Source organism: Ptychodera flava, chromosome 3 (genome assembly GCF_041260155.1).
Source record: "Ptychodera flava strain L36383 chromosome 3, AS_Pfla_20210202, whole genome shotgun sequence".
In the NCBI taxonomy this organism is placed as follows: domain Eukaryota; kingdom Metazoa; phylum Hemichordata; class Enteropneusta; family Ptychoderidae; genus Ptychodera; species Ptychodera flava.
The window spans coordinates 33,656,060-33,682,116 of record NC_091930.1 but is presented as its reverse complement, the minus strand read 5'-3'; the positions used below and the strand labels follow the sequence as shown (position 1 = coordinate 33,682,116).

General features: G+C 36.3%; 1 protein-coding gene across 1 annotated transcript in view; it reads left to right on the top strand.

Annotated features, from left to right (window-relative positions):
• The first annotated feature begins 10,852 nt into the window (after positions 1-10,852).
• Positions 10,853-26,057, top strand: part of LOC139129867 (uncharacterized) — a 28,089-nt gene continuing 12,884 nt past the window's right edge. The window contains exons 1-7 of the mRNA XM_070695549.1: positions 10,853-11,114; positions 20,672-21,927; positions 22,355-22,465; positions 22,936-23,040; positions 23,549-23,656; positions 24,162-24,272; positions 25,213-25,326. Coding sequence (XP_070551650.1) covers positions 11,002-11,114; positions 20,672-21,927; positions 22,355-22,465; positions 22,936-23,040; positions 23,549-23,656; positions 24,162-24,272; positions 25,213-25,326 — 1,918 coding nt within the window. The 5' untranslated portion in view covers positions 10,853-11,001. The remainder of the gene's footprint in view (positions 11,115-20,671; positions 21,928-22,354; positions 22,466-22,935; positions 23,041-23,548; positions 23,657-24,161; positions 24,273-25,212; positions 25,327-26,057) is intronic.

Sequence of the window (26,057 nt, the reverse complement as noted above, 5' to 3'; positions counted from 1 at the left end):
TAAATATGGCAAATCTGTCACTCAGATGATGAAAGACAGTATTCCCGACTTTGACTCAGAACGGTAATTTAGCAGATAGCTGAATTACCGTACAATAACTTTGTCACACTAGTTCAATCTTGACGGGTGTAGCATGCTAGCAGGGTACGCTTACCCATTCCGGACACCTGGTACCACCACTTATATAGTGGTTCAAGATTGTACTACCGATTTTGTCAGTGATCTTATGTTTCTTTGTGTGTTTGTTTTTACTGTTTATTGGACCTGGTAATTTATTTGCCTTGAATGAATATGATTGCTGGAATCGATTTGATGTCTTAAGTTGAGACATTATAGATTCGACCATACGATATCACGTTTGGATTTTAAAATGGTGACATCGCTCAAAACTCCATTTTCAAGCTGTGATATGGTAATGCTGCAAAAGTTCGGCGATTAAACCAACCAAGTCGGCCGTGACATTTATATGATTTCAATGGCACTGACAAAGCGTGCATGCGGCTATCTCTTTGTCTCGGTGTTATTATTCACAGTTCATGCGATCGCATTCAAACGATTCATAACATTCACATAAACGACTTACAACAAAAGGTGGATGGGCAGTAAGGTTGTTTTAAAGGAATGACATTAATGATGAAGTATTAAAGAACTTTTCAATAATGCAAATACTGTCTGTTGAGAACTATCATTGTGATTATGTATAGTCAAAAACTGAAACAATGACTTTCAGAGGGACACAGTTTAGTTAGGATATCCGAACAATTTGGTTAATTGACGTTATGATAATCGACGTTTTACTGTACTAGGTAAACGTTAACATTGACGAGGGAATTTAAAACACACTCAATGTCACACTTTGTATTTTAGTCTTTGAAGGTGTATTTTAAATCAGGTCTGAAGGCACTAGTTACCATGCACCTATAGGGGACACCAATTCGACCTCTCAAATTTTCCTTTCTATTTTGATCTGCACTTCTAGGGGCTCATTTTAAAGTTCTGGAAGTAAGAAAAAATAATCATTACCTTTAGTTCCAAATATTCAGTTTTGACAGGGATGGCGGCCATTTTGAATTTCAAATATAAGTAAATGTCAGGTAATTTGTTTCTCGAGTACAAACCATTGAACGGTAACCCCGGATCACAATTCTTGATTTGTAAGAGTATGGTAGAAAGTTAGTAAGTAAAAGTTTGGGCAAATTTTTTAACTTTCGAAGCACGTACAACCTTAAATGATACTGCGCAATAGGCGATGGTATAGAGTAATCGATAGTTAAACAATGGTCACATTGCAAATTTGTTGCATCGTACGTACTAATGCGCCATTGAATTGATAGACTGTTAATAAATATGTGGTGTACAATATCCCTAGTACGCCCAAGAGATCATGCAAAGTAATGGCCGCATAAACAAACTAACAGTGTGGAAGGACAGGCATTTTCTTTGAGTTTGTAAGATGGATTTGTTAAATGTTTGTTAATTTCAAGCTCCCGGCTTTCGCCTTTTGAATTTGTCATTCGAAACACTAGAAAACAATCTAATATATATTTTAAATCATTTCGACACACAAAAAAAAACAATCTCCTCGTACTTTAAGGTAAACTATGAACACGTTGCAATATGTGGGAAATGCGTAAACCAAACGAATAAATGTTCCCACCACGCACAGTTGCATTGCCTTAATTGGTTAATGAAGCAACACAAATACTCGCCACGGGCTGTTGCAAACAGGAAAAATAACATAGCAAAATAAAAATCATCATATATTATGTGATATGGCAATATATATGTCATCACTTTCTGGAAAGTGACGCCAGACGTTAGATAATCATATTTTAGGTTTTCTTCTACCGTGGAACTTAAATAACTTCAAGAAATAACGAAACTAACGAACTATTAAGCACAGGGGCTTGCTTTCCAAGTATCATGGCCTACCCTAATATAAAGACTTATCAATAATAATGGGTCGCTTGATAAAGGTGGAAGCCTTGAGTACTTACTATACAAGCGCTGTCCTATTTTGAATAATGAAACATGCAATCTTAAAAAAACAACAACTGATTTGCTTTTTTCACGGTATTTGCATCTGAAAAGACTATATGTGGTGTACAACATCCCTATTATGCCCAAGCGATCATGCAATGTAATGGCTGCATAAACAAAGTAACAGTATGGAAGGACAGGCATTTCTCTTTGAGTTTGTAAAGATGGATTTGTTAAATGTTTATTAATTTCAAGCTCCCGGCTTTCGCCTTTTGAATTTGTCATTCGAAACACTAGAAAACAATCTAATATATATTTTAAATCATTTCGACACACAAAAAAAAACAATCTCCTCGTTCTTAAGGTAAACTATAAACATGTTGCAATATGTGGGAAATGCGTAAACCAAATGAATAAATGTTCCCACCACGCACAGTTGCATTGCCTTAATTGGTTAATGAAGCAACACAAATACCCGCCACGGGCTGTTGCAAACAGAAAAAATAACACAGCAAAATAAAAATCCTCCTATATTATTTGATATGGCGATATATATGAGCATTTTCGTCACGCCAGACGTTTGATAATCATGTTTTAGGTTTTCTTCTACCGTGGAACTTAAATAACTTCAAGAAATAACGAAACTAACGAACTATTAAGCACAGGGGCTTGCTTTCGAAGTGTCATGACCTACCCTAATATAAAGACTTATCAATGATAATAGGTCACTTGATAAAGGTGGGAGCCTTGAGTACTTACTATACAAGCTCTGTCCTATTTTGAATAATGAAACATGCAGTCTTAAAAAAACTGATTTGCTTTTTTCACGGTATTTGCATCTGAAAAGGCCATCGAAATATGTTACACCTCCTGTTGCACGGACTAACCTTTGTAATTATAAGTGTATCTCTTCACTGTTTTGATTGCAATTTTAGAACGAATATTATATAACAAAGTATTTTACTAATCAGACGTATTCCTGGTATACGACGAAGTGCAGCGATTTCGAAACTTGTGTTCATCACAATGAAGTTCTGTTTCGCGTTGAGTTTTCTCTGTGGTGTAGCAGTGATTGCGGTAATTTATCTGATAGCGAATCAACATATTCTGAAGAATATTACATATGGTAAGAAAGTAAGGTATTTCCAAGGGCTTAAATTATCAGATAGTCCATAAAAGTATCGCAATTTGTATAAGTGCGCATTTGTGTATTTATGTATGGCACCTAACACTTTTGAGATAATTGAAAATTATGAAAATCCAATTATTCAAAACTAGTTCCAATCGTGTCATAAGTACAATATCCAATTCTCCTAATTATTAGTTCCAATCGTGTTATAGGTAGACTACATTGATCTTACGTATATGCACCCATATATACGTGCATAGATGAATTGATTGACAGCTTTACGGATGTGTGCGTAAGTTAAATATGAAGATATTTCATTGTTATCATATGAACTGAGGTTGAGTTCTTCAAAATTAAAACTGTTGATATCGATTTCATACATGTTTTTGACATGACAATTCCCGTGTTATACAGTCTTGGGAAACGGAATGCCAACATCAACAATGTCGAATGAGACTGTAAGCCATGATCGGAAGAATGCTACAGGTATGTAACATAGTTTATGAACCGAATCACCATTTTCCTAGTTCCTATCATACAACTCAATTACATGCATATTTTATCTTTTTCTTCCTTTATCTTAAATCTGTGAACCATCTGTCGTGTCTGCTTTGACACCTGACATGTCATACTCAATATGGAACTTTTCTATAATTACGTGTATCTAAGAGCACTTATAACACAGCTGATATAAAGCTGATGCAGATTTTCCTAAAAGACCAAATTGAAGATTTATGCTTACAACACATATGTAGCACTAAATGTTTTATGCAATATATTGTTGAATTCGTATGGTAATTCCGAGATAGAAATTTTATCCAATATATTCAAGGGGACGAATTATTTTTGTTACTTTTGTTTCATAACGGAATTTATTTTAGTTCTGATCACTGAAACATGTTGTATTATCAAGTCTCAGCGCTCCAACCACGTGACTTTTGAAAGCCAAATGAAATATTAATAATAAAGTAAATATATTGTTTAAAAAGACATATCAATAAAATTATGCTTAGCTTGATGGCAGCGACACTTCGACTTCGGGGGTATTTTGGTTTATACCATTTCAATAACATTTAGAAATATGCTATCAAAAAGTGTAAACGGATGCATACGTATGGGCAAAATACATCAATGTCTATTGCCCATACGTACGCATCTGAGTGAGAGATTAAATAGTCACCTACAATTTTAGATTTGTGCTGTACCATTTTTACCTTCGAACTAATGTCACTTAAGTTGCGATTGGTAGTATCCTCTACAATCTTCTTAGCGGCAATTTTTCAGAAAGTGTATGTGGTTGGAAGTTGGGAGTGTTATCAACTGTTTTGTTGTCTTTCATACTGTCCTAGACTGTACAGTGGACTTCGCGCCTGCGCATAGTCTGCCTAGCGTTGCTCTACTTAGTCCCCCCGGTTCTGGCAACACATGGCTACGACACTTGCTAGAGTTGGTGACGGGAGTGTACACTGGTTCTGTTTTCAGAGATAAAGGTCTGATTGCAGCAGGTAGGATATCTGTAGACAATGATATTTAAAGACACCTGCATGGTATGCAAAAATAAAGTTTATTAAGAACTCGTGACTTCTTCTACTGTTATAGAGAACACACTCATCATACTTGCTTTGGTTAAGTAATTACTGACTGGCTGACTGACTAAGAAAATGACTGACTTCTTTGCTAGCTCACTTGCTTACTTACTTACTTACTTACTTACTTACTTACTTACTTACTTACTTACTTACTTACTTACTTACTTACTTACTTACTTACTTACTTACTTACTTACTTACTTACTTACTTACTTACTACTTACTTACTTACTTACTTACTTACTTACTTACTTACTTACTTACTTACTTACTTACTTACTTACTTACTTACTTACTTACTTACTTACTAATTACTTACTTACTTACCTACTTGCTAAATTACTTACTTTCTTTCTTACTTACTTACTTAGTAAGTACTTACTAGTATGACGTCACACTATAAGTAAATGACTACGATGAATCCATATTCCACATTTGGTGGATATTGGACCCGGACTACTTTTAAACATAAATATTTCAAAAAATTCAGCTGTTCTGTGTGTTCAGAGCTTATTTCAAATCCCTTAAATGCAGAAGTATTATCCTTCTTTTTTGACGGACTTCTATGTTTTCTTATTCTGTTATGTACAAGCGACTTGTACATGTTTTATTTATACCTCTGTACATTTAGGCAGGTGGCAATTAGTATTGAATAAACAAACTATCTACTGACAGTAGCTTGCGAGTTTGCATCTGATAAAAATGCTGCGTTTACACTATCTGATAGTCTTTTGAGTGAATACACAGAGTTGTTGGATCAACCAGCCGGCCAATTTTGAGCAATTTTCTCAGGAGGTTTACTTACGCAATATTCTTTCCCAATAGTCATTGAGATTTTTTGTGAGGAAACAATTTTAAATATTTGCATCTGTTCCCTCTGCGCGATTTTAAAACTGCCCTACTGGCTGGTTTTCAGATCCACCATTATCCTTGAGTAAAACGTCCTGCTAGCCCAACCACTCCCTTTCCGTAGGCCCTACATTGTCAAACAAATCTACAAGAACTTACTCACTCCACCAAACCTAACAGCAGAGTCCTACTTCGAGATTAAACCATCACGTTTCCCGAAGAGCAAATGAAAACTATATTTTCCTTGATGATTATACCAAATATCATTCCGTCCAAAAAACGCCTATAATTGCTCGTCTTTTCGCGAGCAGTTTTGTTGTTACTCATATCTTGTCCTTCATTGTCTATTTGAAGTTCATAAAATACGGTGTTACAGTGCACAACGTAGGTACAACGGACAATGCGAGTTGATTTGCGATTAACACATCAGTTGATTTCGTACTGTCATTTACATTGGATAGCTGAAAGAAGTGCTCAATATTCAACGTAGGTTTTCGCGGTGAAGCAGAACAAGCCGATTCCGGTCGGACAATTGTGGTGAAGACACACTTCGCACGTCCAGAGATGATAAGAAGTTATCATGCAGTTATTTTATTGTTAAGAAATCCATATGGTTCTCTTGCTGCGGAGTACAACAGAAAGCAAGGAGGCCAAACGTTCTACAAAAGGTGGAAAGATGATGATCTTGAGAGAGAAGGTGGGTCATGAATTCGCATTGCATTAACTAAGAATGTGCCTCGGAGACAGATATTAGGACAATCAAACTTTTACTATACGTTTTTGTTTATCACTTGCGGGTATTCATATTGAAGTCAATGAAATCACTGAAAATTTTTCCACCCTCGCATTTTCGTAAAAATCTAAAATTTTATTGCACCTCAAAGAGGTAACATAGGGATGGCCGCAATTTTCATTTCAAAAACTTATAAATATTCGCAATTTTTATCATCAGAATTTTCCACGGTGACCACTGATTTTTACTCTTAGTTTCAAACTTACGATGGTATGCGGCTCGAAAGTGAAGGACTTACGCATTTGCTGAAATTTGCTCAAGGAAACTTTCAACAGTTTGCGACATATGGATATAGTACTCGCTGCAAAGGAATAATTACTGTAAAAGTTTAAAAGTCCGAATATCTGTCCCCGAATCGCATTCTTACTTAAGTCTTAAAATTTCGAGGCGCGTACTCTGTAAACAAACCCACAAATGCGAAAGGCAGCCAATAAGTTCGTAAAACAATTAGAATGATGTCAGCGGTTTGCATAATTTTTGGAACACACGTCGCCTCCACAATAAATATTACCTATCTGTCCTTCAACCTAATCTTGGTGCAAATGATTACTCACAAATAAAACCAAACGAGCTGTATCAAACATGAAACGATTAATAAGTTTAGATTTGACGAGCAGATTTCTAAACCAATACACAGTAATAACCAGAATCTTGTTCGGATTGTAAAGATTGATAAATTTATCGTATTGATAAATTAAGGTATTAAACAACCCTAGACTGGTATATAAAAGCATTTTTATGTAACTGTAATGCGGTAATCAATTCCCCCTCTTTTGAACCATCTTCAGATTATGTTTGTCAGAGTTGTATATTAATGGATGAAACAATAGCTTTGACATTTTAGTTTCGAGTAATGCTTAATGAACATCGTACACTAATTGATATATCCGATGTTACTGAACTGAGCCTTTGATACCGTCACTTTATCAGCTATATAATCTTAACAAACAAGAGGAGCGTTTTGATAAAGTTAGTGTAAATGAGACGCTGAAATATACCTGTGATTATTAAGTATGTTTTTTTTTCTGTCCGTGTCTGCGTGACCCTATTACGGCATAAATATTACTTTTTATCTTACAACATTATGTTCCAGGATTTCTTCGAGCAATCAGAATGGAGCTTAGACGTTGGTCTAGCATAGCCATTAATGCATTGCGCTGTGAAGAATGCCGTCTGCTCGTTGTTCACTACGAAGACTTGGTGGAACGCACAAACGAGCAGCTTCAAAACATTTTGAAGTTTCTAAACTTCTCTGTCGAACGTGGCAGGTTTCATTGTATTGAAAAAGATAAAGAGGGACACCACCACAGAAGTGTACCTGAAGACGACAGAAAGCGGCAATACCACATGCTAAGAACGCTGGACGAAGAATTCGATATCGATGGAAAGATTAAGTCGGTATCTGATTTGCTTGTTGCCAGGGGCTACTTGCCAATACGGCAGTATGTCGTATAAACTTCATTATCATATATACCTATGCCCGTATCGCTTCATGCCAGTCACGCGTACCGTAAAATATCACGTAAACTCGCAGCGATTTCGAAGCTGTTATCCAATTGGGTGGCTGAATCTTACCAATGTAATGAAAACAATACAAATAGACTCCCTAAGTGACTGTGAATAGTGACAATCGACCAATCAGATATAACCTTGCAAACACGCTGCGAGTCAGCCCAAAATATCACGTAAACGTCGAGCTATGCACGATAAACGTCATAGGTTTTGGAGTGTTCCCGAACTGCATTTCATAGTTAACAAAGTAAACAAACAGAATGGCTGCTGCTTACCACCTACGATGCGATGTCGGCAAATTTCAAGGGCTTTGAGCAACAGGTATGCTTGAGCTAGTTGAAAATGGGAATAACATATGTTGAAGTTTGTAATGTTATCTCATGGTGATTACATTAAAATTCATGTAATTTCAAGCTCTAGCTAACATTTTGCTGTTCGCGCGGCACAGTCTACCTCTGGCTGAACTGGTAGTCAGCGCGCTCGGTAACAGCGATGTAACGCGCACGACACATGTCGACATGGCAGCTATCTTTGTAGACGAAGAAAGTGGCCTCGTCTCTCCGATCCATACGACGATCGAGAGTGATCGAAATCATCAGAGATACCGTGCGCGTGTTTCAAATATCCTCGGCCCCTCACACACCTAAGTGCTGATTGTACCGTACTGTGACCCGGTTGACCTTGTCACAGACACAAGCGATGTTAACCCCATTATCAGTATGGATACTTGGTAACGGAAACATTTGAACACCTGCACTCAGCCTGGTTTGTTTTCCTCATCAATTTCACGCCAGAGCGACGCCATCGATGATCACTAAACGATTAATTTCACCATTAACCGCTGACACACCATTTTCTCATTTCAACAGTTTCATTTGTAACAACTTAGCTCTGTTAAAGAACTGTTGACTGTGATATCTTCGCTAAGTGACTGGATGCCGTGCGTTGAGAGTTCGAATCCGATCGAAAAGCTACCGTATTTTCATAAACAGTTGAAGGGCAAAGTGGAAATTCTTGTATAATGACAGCTTCAGTTGATATAATTCATTGTGATAATCCATTCACTATAGATGATTTGCAGCGAGTACTATATCCATATGTCGCAAACTGTTCTCTTTATCTTTTACAATGTCCGTTGTGATCGAAGAAGTAACCAGTATTAGAATTGAGTTTCTATTCTAGTTCCCGCTATTAAAACCATTTTATAACCCTTGATAAGGCTAAGCAACAGTCGTTGTGTGTGACCCGAATGAAGTGATCAGGGTCACCACCAAGTGAAGCTGCCATTCGTTCAGATACTGGGGCACAGAAGAGTTGGGAAATCTCTATTGCAATTTCCGTGTGCTTCTAATCCATTTCCAAATAGGGCTAATTGTACAGGCACTGTGGATAACCAGTCGCAATTAACATACGAAGTGTGCCTGTGCACTGATGAGTATACATGTACCATAAAATGGAAATAACAGCAAATCAGAATATTTACAGCAGTTCGAGAATAGAGATGGGGAAGAGGGAGAGACAGACAGACAGGCACACAGGCGTATTGGTTGGAGGAAATGAGACTCGAAGATGCCGTGCTCTTCAGCCATTTCCCGTTGGATCGGAACCATTGATGGTCAAATGAGATAAATATCCCTCACCAGCGTCATATAAACGCTGCCTTGTTGAGCTTCTATTTATGTCATCAGCTTTGTATTGCCGCTGATTTTACTGGCTCGTACTCAGTGTATTCAGGTAATGCAAAGGTGAACATTCCACAGTTGCTACGAAAGCAAACGAGCAAAAAAACCCAACAAGTGTGCATTTACAACGAGTCGGACGATACCATTCTATAAGGGAGTCGCCGATAGTACCCTTCCCTTCCGCTAATTAACTGCATGTTTGATACTGTATGGTGGAAGGACATTGTTGAAGCAACGGTAACAGTAATCAGTGCGAAAAAGGGTACACATAATGTTACTTTTCTTTACAACTCGATTGGTGCCGTCTTTCACTCCTACCCCCTCCCGTATGTAAGAGTAGTACAGTCCATAACCAATAAGAGCAGCAATCAGCGAAGGACTTGAGAAGGGCAAAGCTGAAAGAATTACAAGTTTCAAACCTATCGTACTCTTAAACGGCTGTGGACCAATGCAATATTTGTTATCAAGGGACGTCCGATACTTTGTTATAGTGTCAATTAACATTCTCGTATCCGATCATGTGGCTGCCACTAATTTAATTTCGACGTTCTTGTTGATCATAAGGACTGAGACGATGTATGGTGCCTGACATGTTTTCCCTGTAGTATTTGTACAGATTCGACGACAATCAGTAGAGTACGACACATTTCTGATTTCTATGACTGATATTATATGGCTTAACTTGAGTAGACTATCACGAACGCATCAACCAGTTTACAAATAGAGCTTGTTTACTCGATAAATATCAATCGCCAGCGGCACAAAATAAGGCGTCTTAATGACAAGAGTAAAATGCTACAATAATAAATGAATATAGAACACACACAATATTTTCGTTAAGAGTTTCCTTGAAACAGAACATTTATGTATTTTTTCATTTTAGTTACTTTGACTAGTTTATCCAATGTTATGAATAGATTCTCTACTGTTCTTCACGAGATAGACGTCTGACCTTATAGAGGACACAATTTGTGATTGATTGCCTTGGTAGGATGGCGTGTCTGTGTGCAGTGACTCTGAAGATGGATGACAAGGTTATCTAGTATCAACGGGGAATAAATAATCCGTCTTTTACTGACCACAAACGTGACAAATTCAAATATACTAAACCAAACGATAATGTGTAAAGTTCTCTGAATATTAATTAGTATAACGCTAACGATTCAGGCATACTGGTGAACATTGTATTGATACGTTTATGTTATCCTGTTTAGTTAAAAAAAATTGAATCACTTAGTTCAACTCGGTTTGAAGGGTAATGCAGACCCGTGTCTTTGTATTGCATACTGACAAGTCAGAGTTAATAATTTACATACACGTCACCATTTTTTCAGCTCATACACTAACGAGTGTTTGTGCATAGCTGTGTGTGCTCTTTCTGTTTTAATCTGGATTGGAATTACGTCACTCTGGTGGGTCTCATTATCCTGTCACCTAGAACCTGGGTTTCCGTTTGCGATAGTTAGCATGGCAAGCTCTGCTGCAAGACCAAGTACTTCAGATGGAAAAGGGGGTGTAGCCGCTGCAAGCTTGTACGGTAATGGCGACCGACGCGGTATAGCGGCAACGAAGCCCAAAAGGTAAACTGAAAGACTCCAAGTCGTTGATACAATAGTCGTTCATTCCACTGTATGTACAGCTCCTGCAGCTCGAATATGTAGAATTTGTTATGTGAGAAAGCGTGAGAGTGCTCGAAACAGACGAATGTTTGTGTTTTATATTAAATAATCTGTAAATCCTTGACTTATGTTGCGTTTAGAACGACTGGTGTTTCGCTGGTCACGTAATGCTCATAAAATTCCCCAGTTTGACAGGCTGCTAGTAGCAAATATTTGCATCTCTAAGAGTCACGACAAAATGTACTGTGTAGAAAATTGATCTTAATAATAGAAAGCCGTTATTTTTACAGTGAAGGGACAATCATATGGTTCATAGGAGTTCTCATCAAACTTGACTGAATGATCAGCACAACAACAAAGCAATACTAAAGGAGTCAAACAATAACATTGGCTCCGGTGATGCCATTGGTAGCATCAGAAAAATCGCTATGACTGTGACGACAGTCAATTACGTGTCCATAAATACGGGATGCGAAACGTACAAATACTCTAAAATTTCAAATATTAATGGCTTCAACGGTAGATACAACCTAACGCAACCTAATGACCAGTTTTTGTCGGTATCTGTGTTGCTCTGTAAACATCAAATTCAGAGTTACTGTATATGTATACTGTTGTTCGACTCAGGAACCTATCAAGTGAATTGCATCTCAGCCTGAACAGCATTACTTGAGATATAATAATATCCAACAGCTGGAAAACAAAGACAGCGAAAAACAAGGGTCCAAAAGCGGTGTTGTATGAACAGTGCTAATAATTACTGAAAAAATTGGCGCTTAAAAGTGTCTTGTCCTTTTAAATAAAATAACTGCAATTTGGTAATGTGGTGTAAAAATTATTACACAGAAGGGCGAATTTGCGGGGAGAGGGTCGGTTGAACTTAAAGAGACATAAGCTGTAACCCGAGTCTGATATTAATCCGTTTGTCATGCTGAAATTTCTAGTATTCTTTTTGTCAACACAGCTTGTATGTGTGTAGTGATCATTGCTTATTTTTTACAAAATTAATGATTTCTAGTCCAAACTTGAATACAATTTTCAACAATAACATTGTAGATTGTACTCTCATAGGTTGTGTTGAAACGCTAAATACTTGGCATTAAATTACAGAAAGTATAGGGAAACAACAAAACAAAAGTTCTGAAAAAATAGCCAAAAGATACAGCTTATGGAACTTCAACCTTCAAGTGAAATGCAAAAATATACCTCCTCTAAATTAAATTTCTAAAATTTGACCCCAATCCATCAATTGTAAAATGTGAACCCCTCTCCTGAAATTCCATCTGGTTTTATTGATTAACACTTTGCACCCTAACGCCATGGGGTAAAACATAGTGACCTTCAAAAGTGGTTGCGAGAAAAAGAGTGAACCTATCCCAAATTTTACGCACAAAGAACAGTGTCTCCCCCCCCTAGTCACAGTCCATATCAATAATATCTTAATTTCTAATTAAATTTAAGATTTCTAATTTAACCTTTTAAGTTTCAAATTCTTCTTTTTAACCTTTACAAATAATCACCTGGGTGAAATTCCAAAATCTCATTTGATGTTCACGTTTACTCTTTCAAACATCCTATTCTAACGACGTTCATTTATATCAATTGCAAAGAATTTATAAAACCGCAGATTAAGTTAGTTTTGAATTTGAAAAAAATATTCATGTTTCCTCATAGACTAGAACATACAGTGAATCAACATTTCCAAAATCAAATATCTAGTGCAAAATTGCAATAGTAACCATCCTAGTCTAATTATGTACATTTGTAATAATCGAACATTTTTTAATACACAGATTTAGCTAATGATATATTCGAAGATATATTGTTCTGAGTTTCCTCATAGTTTATCCATCTTTTGTTTATGGCTGTGCCTAACTGACGTGATATAGAACAAGAAGTGATAACCAGATGTGCTCTGAATATGCTCACGTGTTTTACAACAGAATCGAAATCAAGAATAGTATTACGCTTTACGTAAACAATCAAATATCTGTTATATCATTATATGTAGCAGGTTTCATTAACTTAGTACTCTCAGAGATAAAACACTACTAATAAAACCTCATTTGATATGCAAATGAGCTTTCTATTAACTTGACACTGCTCAATATTTCATAGGACAATGAGATATCTATCACATCAACATATCTAACACGTTTCATCAAATTTAATGCTGTAATTTTGGAGTAATACCACGAATTAAAATAATCATTAAATATATTAATGCACCCTTAATTAACTTCACACTGCTCAATGTTTTCAAAACACAACTAGCTATATATCAGATGAATAGCTGTAGCAGATTTCAACAAATTAAGTGCTGAAATTTTAGTGTTATATACCAAATTACAAATTTCATCAAATATTTAAATGAACCCTTAATTAACTTCACACAACTAAATGCTATACAATAGAGTCAGGTATCTGTCGGATCAGTATCGGCAGCAGATTTCATCAAATTTGGTGCAGTTATTTTGGAGTTATATGACTGATGACGAAACTTCGAAACATATGCAAATGAGCCATTTATTAACTTGACACTGCCAAATGCTTCTAAGTAAAATTAGATATATATCAGATCAACATTTGTTGCATGTGTCATCAAATTTGGTGAGAGAATTTAAGATTTTGTTACTAATTACAAAAGTTCATTAAATATGCAAATGAGCTGATAAGTGAAAAGTTTCATGAAATTGTGTGCAGTATTTCTTGATATATGTCGACACTTTCATTACTGTCTCCATAGGGAAACCATTATATGAAAAAAATATATATGTCATTACTTCATGAATATGCAAGCCACACTCACCAAAATCTAATCAGTTGTTGCAAGGAACATATGGTACCTGTCTGCCAAATCTGATATGAATCTGTTCAGGCGTTTTTGAGTTATCTTGTAAACAGACAGATGGACAGACAGACAGACAGACACACACACACACACACACACACACACACACACACACACACACGGACAGACAAACAGACATTGCTATGACATTAACTTACGTTTGTAAACACTTAAGCTAAAAAAAGAAGAGGTGGTGTAACCTTGCCGCATATACTGCTATAGCTGCTGCTATGTTATTGGATACAACGCATTGTTTTCGCTCTTACCATGTCATCGCGTATTTCCTTGGCATTTTTAGCTCACGTTTTCAAACACATGAGTTAATGTCATAGCAATGTCTGTCTGTCCGTGTGTGTGTATGTGTGTCACTCTCTCTGTCTTTCTGTCTGTTTGCACGATAACCCAAAAATGCTTGTACAGATTCAAGACAGGCTTAGCAGAGATGTACCATATGCTACTTGCAACAAAATGATTAGATTTTGGTTAGTGTGGCTTGCATATTAATGAAGTTATGACCTATCTTCTTTCTATACAATGGTTTCCCTATCGATACAGCAATAACAGTGTCGACATATATCAAGAAATACTGCGCAAAATTTCACAGACGACAATCTCAGAACATTATGATGATACTATGAGTGTCATGTCAATAACCAGATCATTTGCATATTTAATAAACCCATGTAATTAGAGACATAACTCTGAAATTCCTGCACCAAATTTGATGAGACATGCATCGATATTGATCCGGTATATATCTAATGTACTTAGAAGCATAGTGTCAAGTAAATAAACAGCTCATTTGCATATTTTATGAACTTTTGAAAGTCGTCGTATAAATCCGAAATAACTGCACCAAAATTGACGGATGCTGCAATATATATCGCACATTTACTGAACTTTGTAATTAGGTTTATAACTCTAAATTTACGGCACCAAATTTGATGTAACCTGCTACAGATATTGATCGAATAATATCTAATTGCTATGAAATATTGAGCAGTGTCAAGTTAATTAAGGGTTCATTTGCATATTTAATGAACTTTGTAATTAGTGATATAACTCCAAAATTACAACATTAAATTTGATGAAACGTGCTACAAAAGTCGATCTGATAGATAACTTATTGTCCTATGAAGCATTTAGTAGTGTCAAGTTAATTAAGGGTTTATTTACATTTTAATAAACTTTGTAATCAGTAATATTACTCCAAAATTACGGCATTAATTTTGATGAAACGTGCTACATATGTTGATCTGATAGATATCTAATTTTCGATGAAGCATTTAGTAGTGTCAAGTTAATAAACAGCTCATTTTCATATTAAATAAGGTTTTGTAATTAGTGATTTAACGCTGAGAAATTTGATGAAACCTGCTACATATAGTAATATAACATACATCTGATTGTTCTGTGAAGCGTACTACTGTTAATGAACATATTGCAAAACACGTGAGCACACTCAATTCACATCTGGTCTGTTTAGCAATGGCTTCGAAGCAAGATTTCTTTTAGGTTTGACATAATTGAAAATGAACAACACACACTAGCATAGCCTGCCCTCTGCTAAGGCACAATGAATAATACCGTCAAGAGCACCATCTCATGGGTGGCAACAAACCCTGATCGTACCCTTACCATAGTTTGATATTATTTAACTGTTGAGCCTTACATAGATATGCAGAATGGCATGCATGATACTCTGACTGTCTTTCTTAGAAAGCACTGAATATTGTATATTTTTGCACAGTTGTACTTGGTCTCTTTGACATAAATCTTACCAATTTCAATATTAATCGGTTTTAAAGCCTGTTGCGGGGGTATTCTCGTGTGACGTCTTTGTACAAGTGCTAATCTAATTACAGAATATATTACATAATATACAAGATTCTCTCTCCTAAAAAATGTTCTATCGTTTTCCCTCTTCATAATCAAATGGTAAGATTCCACACCGGAAAGTAGCCGAAACACGAATGTCCTTTATATCAAAATTAAGTGATCTGGTTCATATAAGCTTTTAAACATGCATAAGTTCATAAGTTCGGCTTTGAATTATTTGGAGAATGTTATTATTAGGAAATAATATATTCTCATGTAATTATTGATTTTCATATCAAAGCTGGCCACAGCGTTATTACTTGCTGTGATCAGCTTGTGTTGGACCTGATAATTACGTAATGTCCGCATCCTTTCTTTGCAAGTTATGTACATCAATAGCAAAGAGTTATATTATATTTTGCACCTAACAATAGCGAAGCCGTGACTGTCTGCATAGCATTGATATCGCTGGGCACATCTAGTCCGGCAAATCCATGCCACACGACAGGGTGTCGTCGTTAATGTATCTTTCAAGCCAAATCACCTGCTCATCGCATCAAAATCTTAACTTCTCGAAACGATGGGCCATTAATTATATTTTACCCAGAGGCCAAAAGTCTATGCGGAATCACAGTACCTGATGATTTAGTGTCTTTTAAACTTTGTATGTGAGTAATACACTCCTTTCAAAAATTTTTTGCACATATTGCTTCACAAAAAGCATGCCATGTAGAATTTGATGTATGACATATAGCTGAAGCAAGTGAAGGGAAGAGATGACAAAAGGGGATCAGGGTAGATTATTTTACCAAGTGGTGTGACAATTCGTTTCTGCAGTTGAATGTCAGTAAAACCAATGAGATGTGTATCGATTTCAGGAGGGGTTCAATCTCCCCCAAGCCAACAACGATAGAGGGCACAGAAATTGAAATCGTCAAAAAATATAATTATCTTGGTTCTACTTTGGATGGTTCTCTTTTGGTGATAAATTAAAGTGGGAAAAAATACAGATGTAATCTGTGGTAAAGGGCAACACCGTATATTTGTCTTAGGGAAACTGAACCAATTTAATGTACATAAATCTCTAGTGGCATTGTTTTACAGATCATTTATCGAAAGTGACTTAACATTTTCCGTGGTTTGCTTGTATGGTAATTTGAACTAGAATGACAAAAACGAATATGTAAGATAGTCAATATCTGCAGCAAAGTTATTGGAGAACAACAGACCAGCCTTTCCGAATTGTTTGAGAAACACTTTACACGTAAGGCTAACTCTACCTTGAATGCTAAATTCCAACATCCATTACGTCATGAGTTCGATCCGCTTCCGTCTGACTTAGTGTCGTTTTAGAGTTCCGATTTTAAAAACCAACAGATCAAAACACTTTTTATAAATAGAGCAATTGGATCTTTGAATAGAGTTAAATAGTCCTGGGTTGTTTATTCATGCATAGCTATTTCAGTACCATTTACAATGTTTAGGGAATTTTATTCTTGCGCCTATTTGTTTTATTTGCTTTGGCTACAATTATTAAAGTGCTTAAAATATGTCACGTTCGTGTGGTGTATCATGTTCTGTAGTCTTATTAATTGGTTTATCTTTTTCGTCACTGACGTCGTAATTCTAATTGCCAAAATTGGGACAATAAAGATTATATTGTATTGTATTGTATTGTACTGAGGACTAGGCCAACAACAATAAGTAAAATTACATATGCGGGTGAAAAATTCACAAGGTTTTAGTCAAGGTGGATGACTGAAATGAGTTATTGCCAGTATATTTTACAATTGCATATATTGTTCGTAGCAGTGAGCAGCCAAGAACAGGGTTCCCTTATTTTTGAGACATATCGTGCAGAGTAAAAAGTCTTTCTTCTGATTCCAAGCTGCAAATGCCTTTAGACATAGTACAGCTCCAAAAATGTAGGGGTTAGTTATGGATTGCTTCTTCGGATTCAAAGTAAAATTTGGCTATGTAAATTTAGATAGAAGGTGTTGTGATTTTTGTCATACTTCCTCTTTTGAAAATTGAAGTCACCTTCTTTAGTACTGTACATTTTATAATGATTTATCAACACTTACTTAAACTATGTAACTGAAGTTCCAGCTAGTGATATTCCAAATATTGAATATTTGAAGTTGTTATTTCAGCAAGATAATGTTTGAAACATTCACAATTTATTGAAAGAGCCTTTCTTCGAAGACAAGATATTTTGTATAAATGCACTCAGCACGATATACCTGTCCGGGGTGACTCATAGGTTTGGTCATGTCCGTGCATGCGTGCGTGTGTCCTCTGTTCACGCAGATATCTCAGAGATGCCTGGAGCGATTTCATTCAAACTTGGTACAAGGATTACTTCATATGTCATACATATGCATGTCAATTTGTTTTGTGATGCGGTCCAAAGTATGGCCGCCATGCGGCCATTTTATTACGATTTTTTTCATGTACAGAGCCATAACTCTGACATGTTTCAACCGATTTTATTCAAACTTGGTACAAGGACATTGATCTATGTCATACATATGCACATTGATTTGTTTTGTGGTACAATCCAATATGACTGCTGTGCGGCAATTTTGTTATGATTATTTCATGTACAGAGCCATAACTCAGGCACATCTCAACCGATTTTATTCAAAGTTGGCACAAGGACATCAACCTTTGTCATACATATGCATGTGAATTTGTTTGACGATGCGTGGCGGCCATTTTGATACGATTTTTTCATGTCCGGAACCATAATCCGACATGTATCAACCGATTTTATTCAACTTTAGTACAAGGACATTGACTTATGTCATGCATATGCACATTAATTTTTTTAATGATATGATCCAATATGGTTGCATGGCGGCCATTTTGTTACAATTTTTTCATATCAAGAGCCATAACTTAGGCACGTCTCAACTGATTTTGTTCAAAGTTGGTACAAGGACATTGACCTATGTCATACATATGCACATGACTTTGTTTCATGACACGATTCAATATGGCTGCATGGCGGCCATTTTGTTTCCTTTTTTTCATGTCCAGAGCCATAACTCAGACATATTTCACTATATATCATTCAAATTGGTACAACTGATTTTATCCAGATGTATTGTCATATTATGTAATAGATATGCATTTCAATTGGTTCCACAATCCGATGCAATATGGCTGCCTGGTGGCCATTTAGTTACTTTTTTTCATGTACAGAGCCATAACTCAGACATATTTCCACTAATATCATTCAAAGTTGGTACAAGGACATTGACCTACGTCATACATATGCACATCAATTTGTTTCACGACATGTAGCAGTATGATCATGTCAATTATTGAATTTTCGTAATTAGGCTGATATGTCAAGAAATACTGCATCAAATTTGATGAAACTTGGTACAGATGTAGATCTCATAGTGTTGTAAATACAAATTCAATGACACTTAGCAGTATCATTTAACTTTTGTTTTCAGGGTGAATGTCCAGAAGCACTGCATCAAACTTTATAAAATATGGTACCGGCGATAATATATCAGTGTTATGATAGGATGCAAAAGTGTTTGGCAACATCCTGTCGATTAATTACTAATTGACTCATTTAATGGCCTTTTATAATTAGGATGGTGGCCTATTTTCACCACCATGGAACTCATTCTCAGACATTAAGCCCCAGCTGTATCACAGTATTTTTAATCACAGACCTAATTAAGAGGATATATCCTCTCCGAGGACTTGTAATTAAAGTACCCATCAACAATTGGGGACTGTGTCATCAACGATGACTCGTTGTTCGATAGTTTAATATCTTTGATGCTGCGTATTGTATTCCATTTTGTTTCTGTTTCCAAAGTGACATATCAGTCCATTAGGCTGAGAGATTATAGTTTTTTATCTTTTTTGTTGAACAGAATCTGTAATATGACCTCATGTCACTATCATAAACTGACTAACTAACAAACTATATATGTAACAAATAACTAACTAACTAAATAACTAGCTAGCTAACTAACTAACAAACTAACTATAACTAACTCTTAACTAACTATGATTAAAGCATTGTTACCTCGTTTCGGCATATATTTCTACAACATTTCTTTACGAATGAATTTTAAACTCTGTGAATAAACTCCTGATGTATGTCTATCTAGTAACGAGGGCACATGTTCGTATATTTATTTAAAGATATGAAAAATCCTGCTGAATAGACAATTTTTCGTAAGTTTTTATTGTTTGTAAATAAAGATAATGTAGCCGCTGTTTTCTTGAAATATAAGCTGATGACATCATTTTTCATGCTTTTTTTTCAAAATCACTTCTTGTACCGAGTCTTTTGTGAAAGTTTCAAGAAAATGACAGTACATATGTAGCAAATATACTTTTTTTATTTATATCTGCAATTCACTTGAATCAGTCTACACTCGACATACAAGGGTGTTGTATGATTATTTCTTTAAGAATCGTCAAATTTCATGAGAAAATCTTACCTAAACTTTCAAGATGGCCATGAACATACGTCAGAATAGAAATGTTTTCTACAGTAGTACTTCTTCTACAGTCCTAACATGTAATGCTATTGTGACTTTTCTTTCACCTTACCAAAATGACTCCTTAGGATATGCTAGAGGAAATATTGCCGGGGAAAACATTAAAGATATATTGCAAATATCCAGCTCAATGAAACTTGTAAATTTTACCAGAACGACCTTAACACAATTATCATGAAAAAACCGCTATGTTTCGCCAAGTCGCCCAAAGCAGTCTGTTCTTTCGGCTCACGGTTTTGGGTTGATTCTTCGGCTTTTAGTATCGCAAATTCCTATTATCAACCACTTTAAAATGTCAATATCTTTGAAAGGAATATGGCAAACAAAGCACTAATAGTATGTAAACGTTGGAGACCATCAATTTGTGGAGGACTTCCCGATGCACTTCATCAAGCAATACGACTACTACAAGACATGGATATATCTGTCCATTGCACCGCTTTGCAAGCGACGATCGAGGAAGTAGAGGACGCTGAAAAACATAGAGTGACACTTGTGCTACCAGAACCATCCGGTACTCTTAAATTCAGAAAGCAACATCGTGATTGGTTGCTGCACCACTATGAGTACTATCCAAACTTAGAAGAACTAGCAAATGTAAAATTCGTGTTTGGTTTCACTGGTTTCACCTCCGAGGCTGCTTTCAAAATCACAAGCAAGGTGTTTCCAAGGAGGTCTTGCTATTTGATAAATCTATATGATGAAGATGACTTGACGCCTTTGATTGTCGGCTGCAGTAAAGAGGAGCTTGAATTTCGAAAGCGAATTATGTCTACGGAGTTTGCAAAAGCAAGATGTGCCTTTTCACTCGGAGAAAGTGTATTCTTAAGGTACCAAAAGCTTTATCAAGAAACGCAGCAATATCGTCTATCACCTACGGTAAATGAGAAATACGTGACGTCCCTAACATCAGGCGAGCTTCGTGAACACGAAAAATTTCAAATTATTACATTACTCCAAGAATATGAATTGCAAAACTGTGATAAAATTGAAGTTGTCATAGAGGCCTTAAAGACAGCTGCGGGACATATTCATCAGAAAGGCGAAAATCGCATAGCATGGAAAATTGTAGGAGTACCGCCTCACAAGGTGGATGCTGTTCTCCATCATTTGAGGCGTACCTCATCAATGGATATTACGCCTAAGCTGGTGACAAATACTGAAGGACTTGACAAGGAACTGCTTTCTTCCCATCTTGTGCTAATCCCACCGTCCTCTACAAACTATTCGAATCTAACCCTGGCAGCTATGAGTGCGGGGATACCGGTGGTCTATCCGAAAATGTCACACTGTCATGCAACAGTGAATAAATATATAGACAAACTCGAAGCGAAAGAATGTGCCATCGACATGGATGGAGGTCCAGAGGATTTGAAAAAGAAAATACTATCGGTTATATGTAACTATCGAAGAGCGTGGGAGAATGCCAAAAGTGTAAAGAAGTATATAAAGGAAAAAGTCATCGGCAATCAACAAGGCTTAAATAAAGAGTTCCTTGCTGCCTTAAGTGATGACTTCCCAATATCCCCAACTAAGGATCAAGCAGATTTGTCTGCTGAACAAAAAGGTAGCGATACTCACATACATATATCGATGACTAATTACTGTTCTTTATAAATTATAGTGAACATATTTGAATCGTTTCAGTGGAATGTACAAACGGAATAAGGTGTAGTGGGATTAACAGGAAGATGAAATTTGAGAGGGAGAATTACAAATAAGCAGTATTTGCGCTATTGTGCTATGCAGTCCATAATTTGCATCTGTAATCGTTTCAATCGTTACCATGGATCAAGTTGCACTTGCCAATAAAAAACAGTACCGAGCCATAATCTACATCATTCATCATAGTCACAAGTTCCATAGTGACAAACTCGATATCAACATTTTTCTTTGATTTTCTTTATAATTTAATTAAAATTACAAAATGTTCCCTTACTCTGGAAACGATCACTGATTTGACGTTGCAATGTGTGTTTATGTATATTCAACAGCTTCAACGAGCCAGGAAAATACTGTAGAAAGTGGTGACATGCAGACACTCTCACAAGAAACTGAATCTATCCCTAAAACGAAACGGGCAAGGGCAGCAGAAAACGAGCAAGGTATTTGAATTAGGTGTTAACAGTAAGATACACCAGGTGTTTGTGGATGGGATAGGTAGGTTGCAAAGTGGACAGGTATTGCTGGTAAGGAGAAGCCCCTCAAGGTCATTAGAATCTTCTCCTCATACGATGAGATCGACGTATAATTTCAAAATCTGTGAAGCATTATGTTACTTCATGATGGTGATTATGTGACTTGAATAAAGTATCTATGATATGAACAAAAACTGTACATATTACTGTTAGTAATCATTAAAATTTTAGGTAGCTTAGATCAGTTATGCATAATTTCAATGATTAAGTCGATAGAAATGATAACTATAAATACATTGCATGTGCCTATTCCACTTGTTGTTTTGACCAGCTGTGATACTTTACCACGACGTGTAGCTTTACATAACCACTTTTAAACATGACAAATGTTCATATTTCGAGAAAACAGTAAAACGTTTTCGTTCATAATTTTAAAGCTCCAGATGAAATGGTTACAGACCAGACAGAGTCAAATCCAACATCTACTGATGTCAGAGGAGTTCTCGAAGATGGGAAAAGTAGTCGAAGAAAACGGCGCCAAAGTAAGTAGACGACGGTACACAGACAGGGTACAAGGGTAAGAAAATGGGCATAGGGACATACAAAATACCCAGAATATAAAACGTCAAAGATATGAAAGGAGAAAAACATTAAGGAAAATGAGACATTAGCATCAAATAGAGAAAAGGCTAAAGAGACAGCGAAAGATGGCATCATGGAATAACAGCCTCTATCATTTTTTCAAATACTGATTGTATCGTTCTGGTGAATTTTTTACAAAGTCCTGTATTACGTTGACTTGAAGAACACGGTACACTAATTTAAAAATATGATTTTCATACTTACATTAACTTTTGTCCTCTTTTTAGGCTTGCTATAAGATTATTGAAGTCGAAAAAATTGAATTGATCTCCATAATTCTTGAGTAGAGACTTTCTCTATATGATTAGGAACACCATTCAGGTATTTAACCACGAATATCTGATGCCCTTTAAAATTGAAATTCTATAAATGCCGGTATTGATGTGACGCGCGTTTTAACAACTTCAGGCAATGAAGCTCACACTTCAGATGACGTACAGAGGGCCTCAACAGGAGAGAAAGAAGTGGAATCTGTCTCCAAATCGAAACAAGCAAGGACCGTAGAACACATTCCAGGTATTTTTAATTTTCGATGCAACTCAACTCAGAGTACAATAACCGTGGGGGAATAACATGGATGAATGAAAGGAAAGGGTTCCTGAAGAAAAGAAGTATACTGTGCGATCACTGAAGAAGAACTTGGCCTTCTACCAGTACCACCTTGTCATATATAACGGTTTTGTCCTCAAATGCTTAATTCAATGACATACCCGTTTGTAACAAGATTTGTCATAATTTAACAGAAGGAAATGACACAGGGGTCACGAAGTCAAACTAGTGAATGTAACCGTTGCACATTCTTATGAAAAGGTTTATAGAACTGTTACAGTAGTGTATGTTTATAATACTAGCCATACTTCTGTTTGGCTTAAAGCAAATACGACCGTTGTAATTATGATATCCAGCTATGCAGCTGTATGTATACACAATGTTTTCTTTATTTTGCGACCTTTATCTTTTTACCTGGTATTTCCAGCCATTAAAAACAGCAATTATTTTTATTGTTATTTATTTTTCACAGCTCCCGAGGGAGTATTAAGGGAGCCGATACAAGTAAACCCAGTACCCCTTGGCATCTCAAAAGAGCCTTCAGAGAAGAAAAGCACTAAGCGAGGAAAGAAAACCTCAAAAAGTAAGAGAGAGAGAGAGAGAGAGAGAGAGAGAGAGAGAGAGAGAGAGAGAGAGAGATGAGAGAGAGAGAGAGAGAGAGAGAGAGAGAGAGAGGAGAGAGAGAGAGAGAGAGAGAGAGAGAGAGAGATTTTCACCATTTTAGTTTTTCTAAAGTGTTCTTTTCTCATGGAGTTAACAAGGGGAAGGCGGCCATTTTGAATATGAAATATCGTTAAATGATAGGTACTTTGTTTCTCTGGTTCCAATTTTTTCTATTCTTTGGTAAAAGTATGGTTGAAAATTTCATTATGAAAGGTTTGAGCAAAAGTTTAAATCTTTCAAATTCGAGACGCTTACTACGTGACCAACAAGTCTACTTTAATTCGGAAAATTTGATTGTCTTACTAGTATTAGGTGACATTCTATATGGGAAATAAATATTCTTTGTTGTGAACAAACATACATTCAACCAAGTACACATCCAACCACCAACCTATATACCTAGGTAACTACCCACCTACCTTTTACAGGTTTTGCCTGGCATGGTAAATATACTGAGAACAAAAGGATAGCAAAGAAAACAAAATGTGCAGGTCCTGACTAGGTATTTTAACAGACAAAATTGTTCCTGATGAAACCTCCCGCCCGATTCAGTCACATCTGAATCGATAACTTAGATTTGTGATCATGTATTTATGTTTCTTTGCAAGGTTTTGTTTACGATTCACATACCTGATGTAGCCTTGTAGAACACTCGGTTTCAATATTGCGACAATGTACCTGATGGGCTGTTGAAGCGTCTTGTTCAGAAGAGACTTTCTTCAATCAATGCGTCCGCAAGCTTGATAGTTTTTTGTTTATGCACGATAAGTAACTGTTAAATACCGAAAATCGATCGTAATTGATTTCCCGATGAATATAAAGGACACGTCTGTCGTTTTTTCGTTGTTCGTTTCACTCAGGAGACAACATTTCAGCAGATAGCACTCAAGATACTACTCGACCACAAAGAACGGCTAAGAAAGTTGCTGTTGACAGAATGCGGGCAGAGAAGGGGAAAAGAAAGCGTCACTCTAGTAAGAAAAATCCAATGCCAGCATAATACTTTTTAACACAAGACTAATATTTTGTGTGATGTTGAATCATGATATGCAGCTATGAAGCTGTATGTATACACAATATTTTCTTTATTTTGTGACCTTTATCTTTTTACCTGGTATTTCCAGCCATAAAAACAACAATTGTTTCTTATTGTCATTTATTTTTCACAGCTCCCGAGGGAGTATTAAGGGAGCCGATACAAGTAAACCCAGTACCCCTTGGCATCTCAAAAGAGCCTTCAGAGAAGAAAAGCACTAAGCGAGGAAAGAAAACCTCAAAAAGTAAGAGAGAGAGAGAGAGAGAGAGAGAGAGAGAGAGAGAGAGAGAGAGAGAGAGAGAGAGAGAGAGAGAGAGAGAGAGAGAAGAGGAGAGAGGAGAAGAGAGGAGAGAGAGAGAGAGAGAGAGAGAGAGAGTTTTCACCATTTTAATTTTTGAAAGTTTTCTTTTCCCTTGGTGTTAACACGGGGACGGCGGCCATTTTTTTTCTAATTTGGTAAAAGTATGGTTGAAATTTCATTAAGAAAGGTTTGAGCAAATTTTTACATCTTTCACATTCGAGACGCATACCTTACGTGACCAATAAGGCAACTGGAATTCGGAAACTTGGATTGTCTTACAAGTATTAGATGACAGTACTATAAAGGAAATAAATATTCTTTGTTGTGAACAAACATACATTCAACAAGTACACATCCAACCACCAACC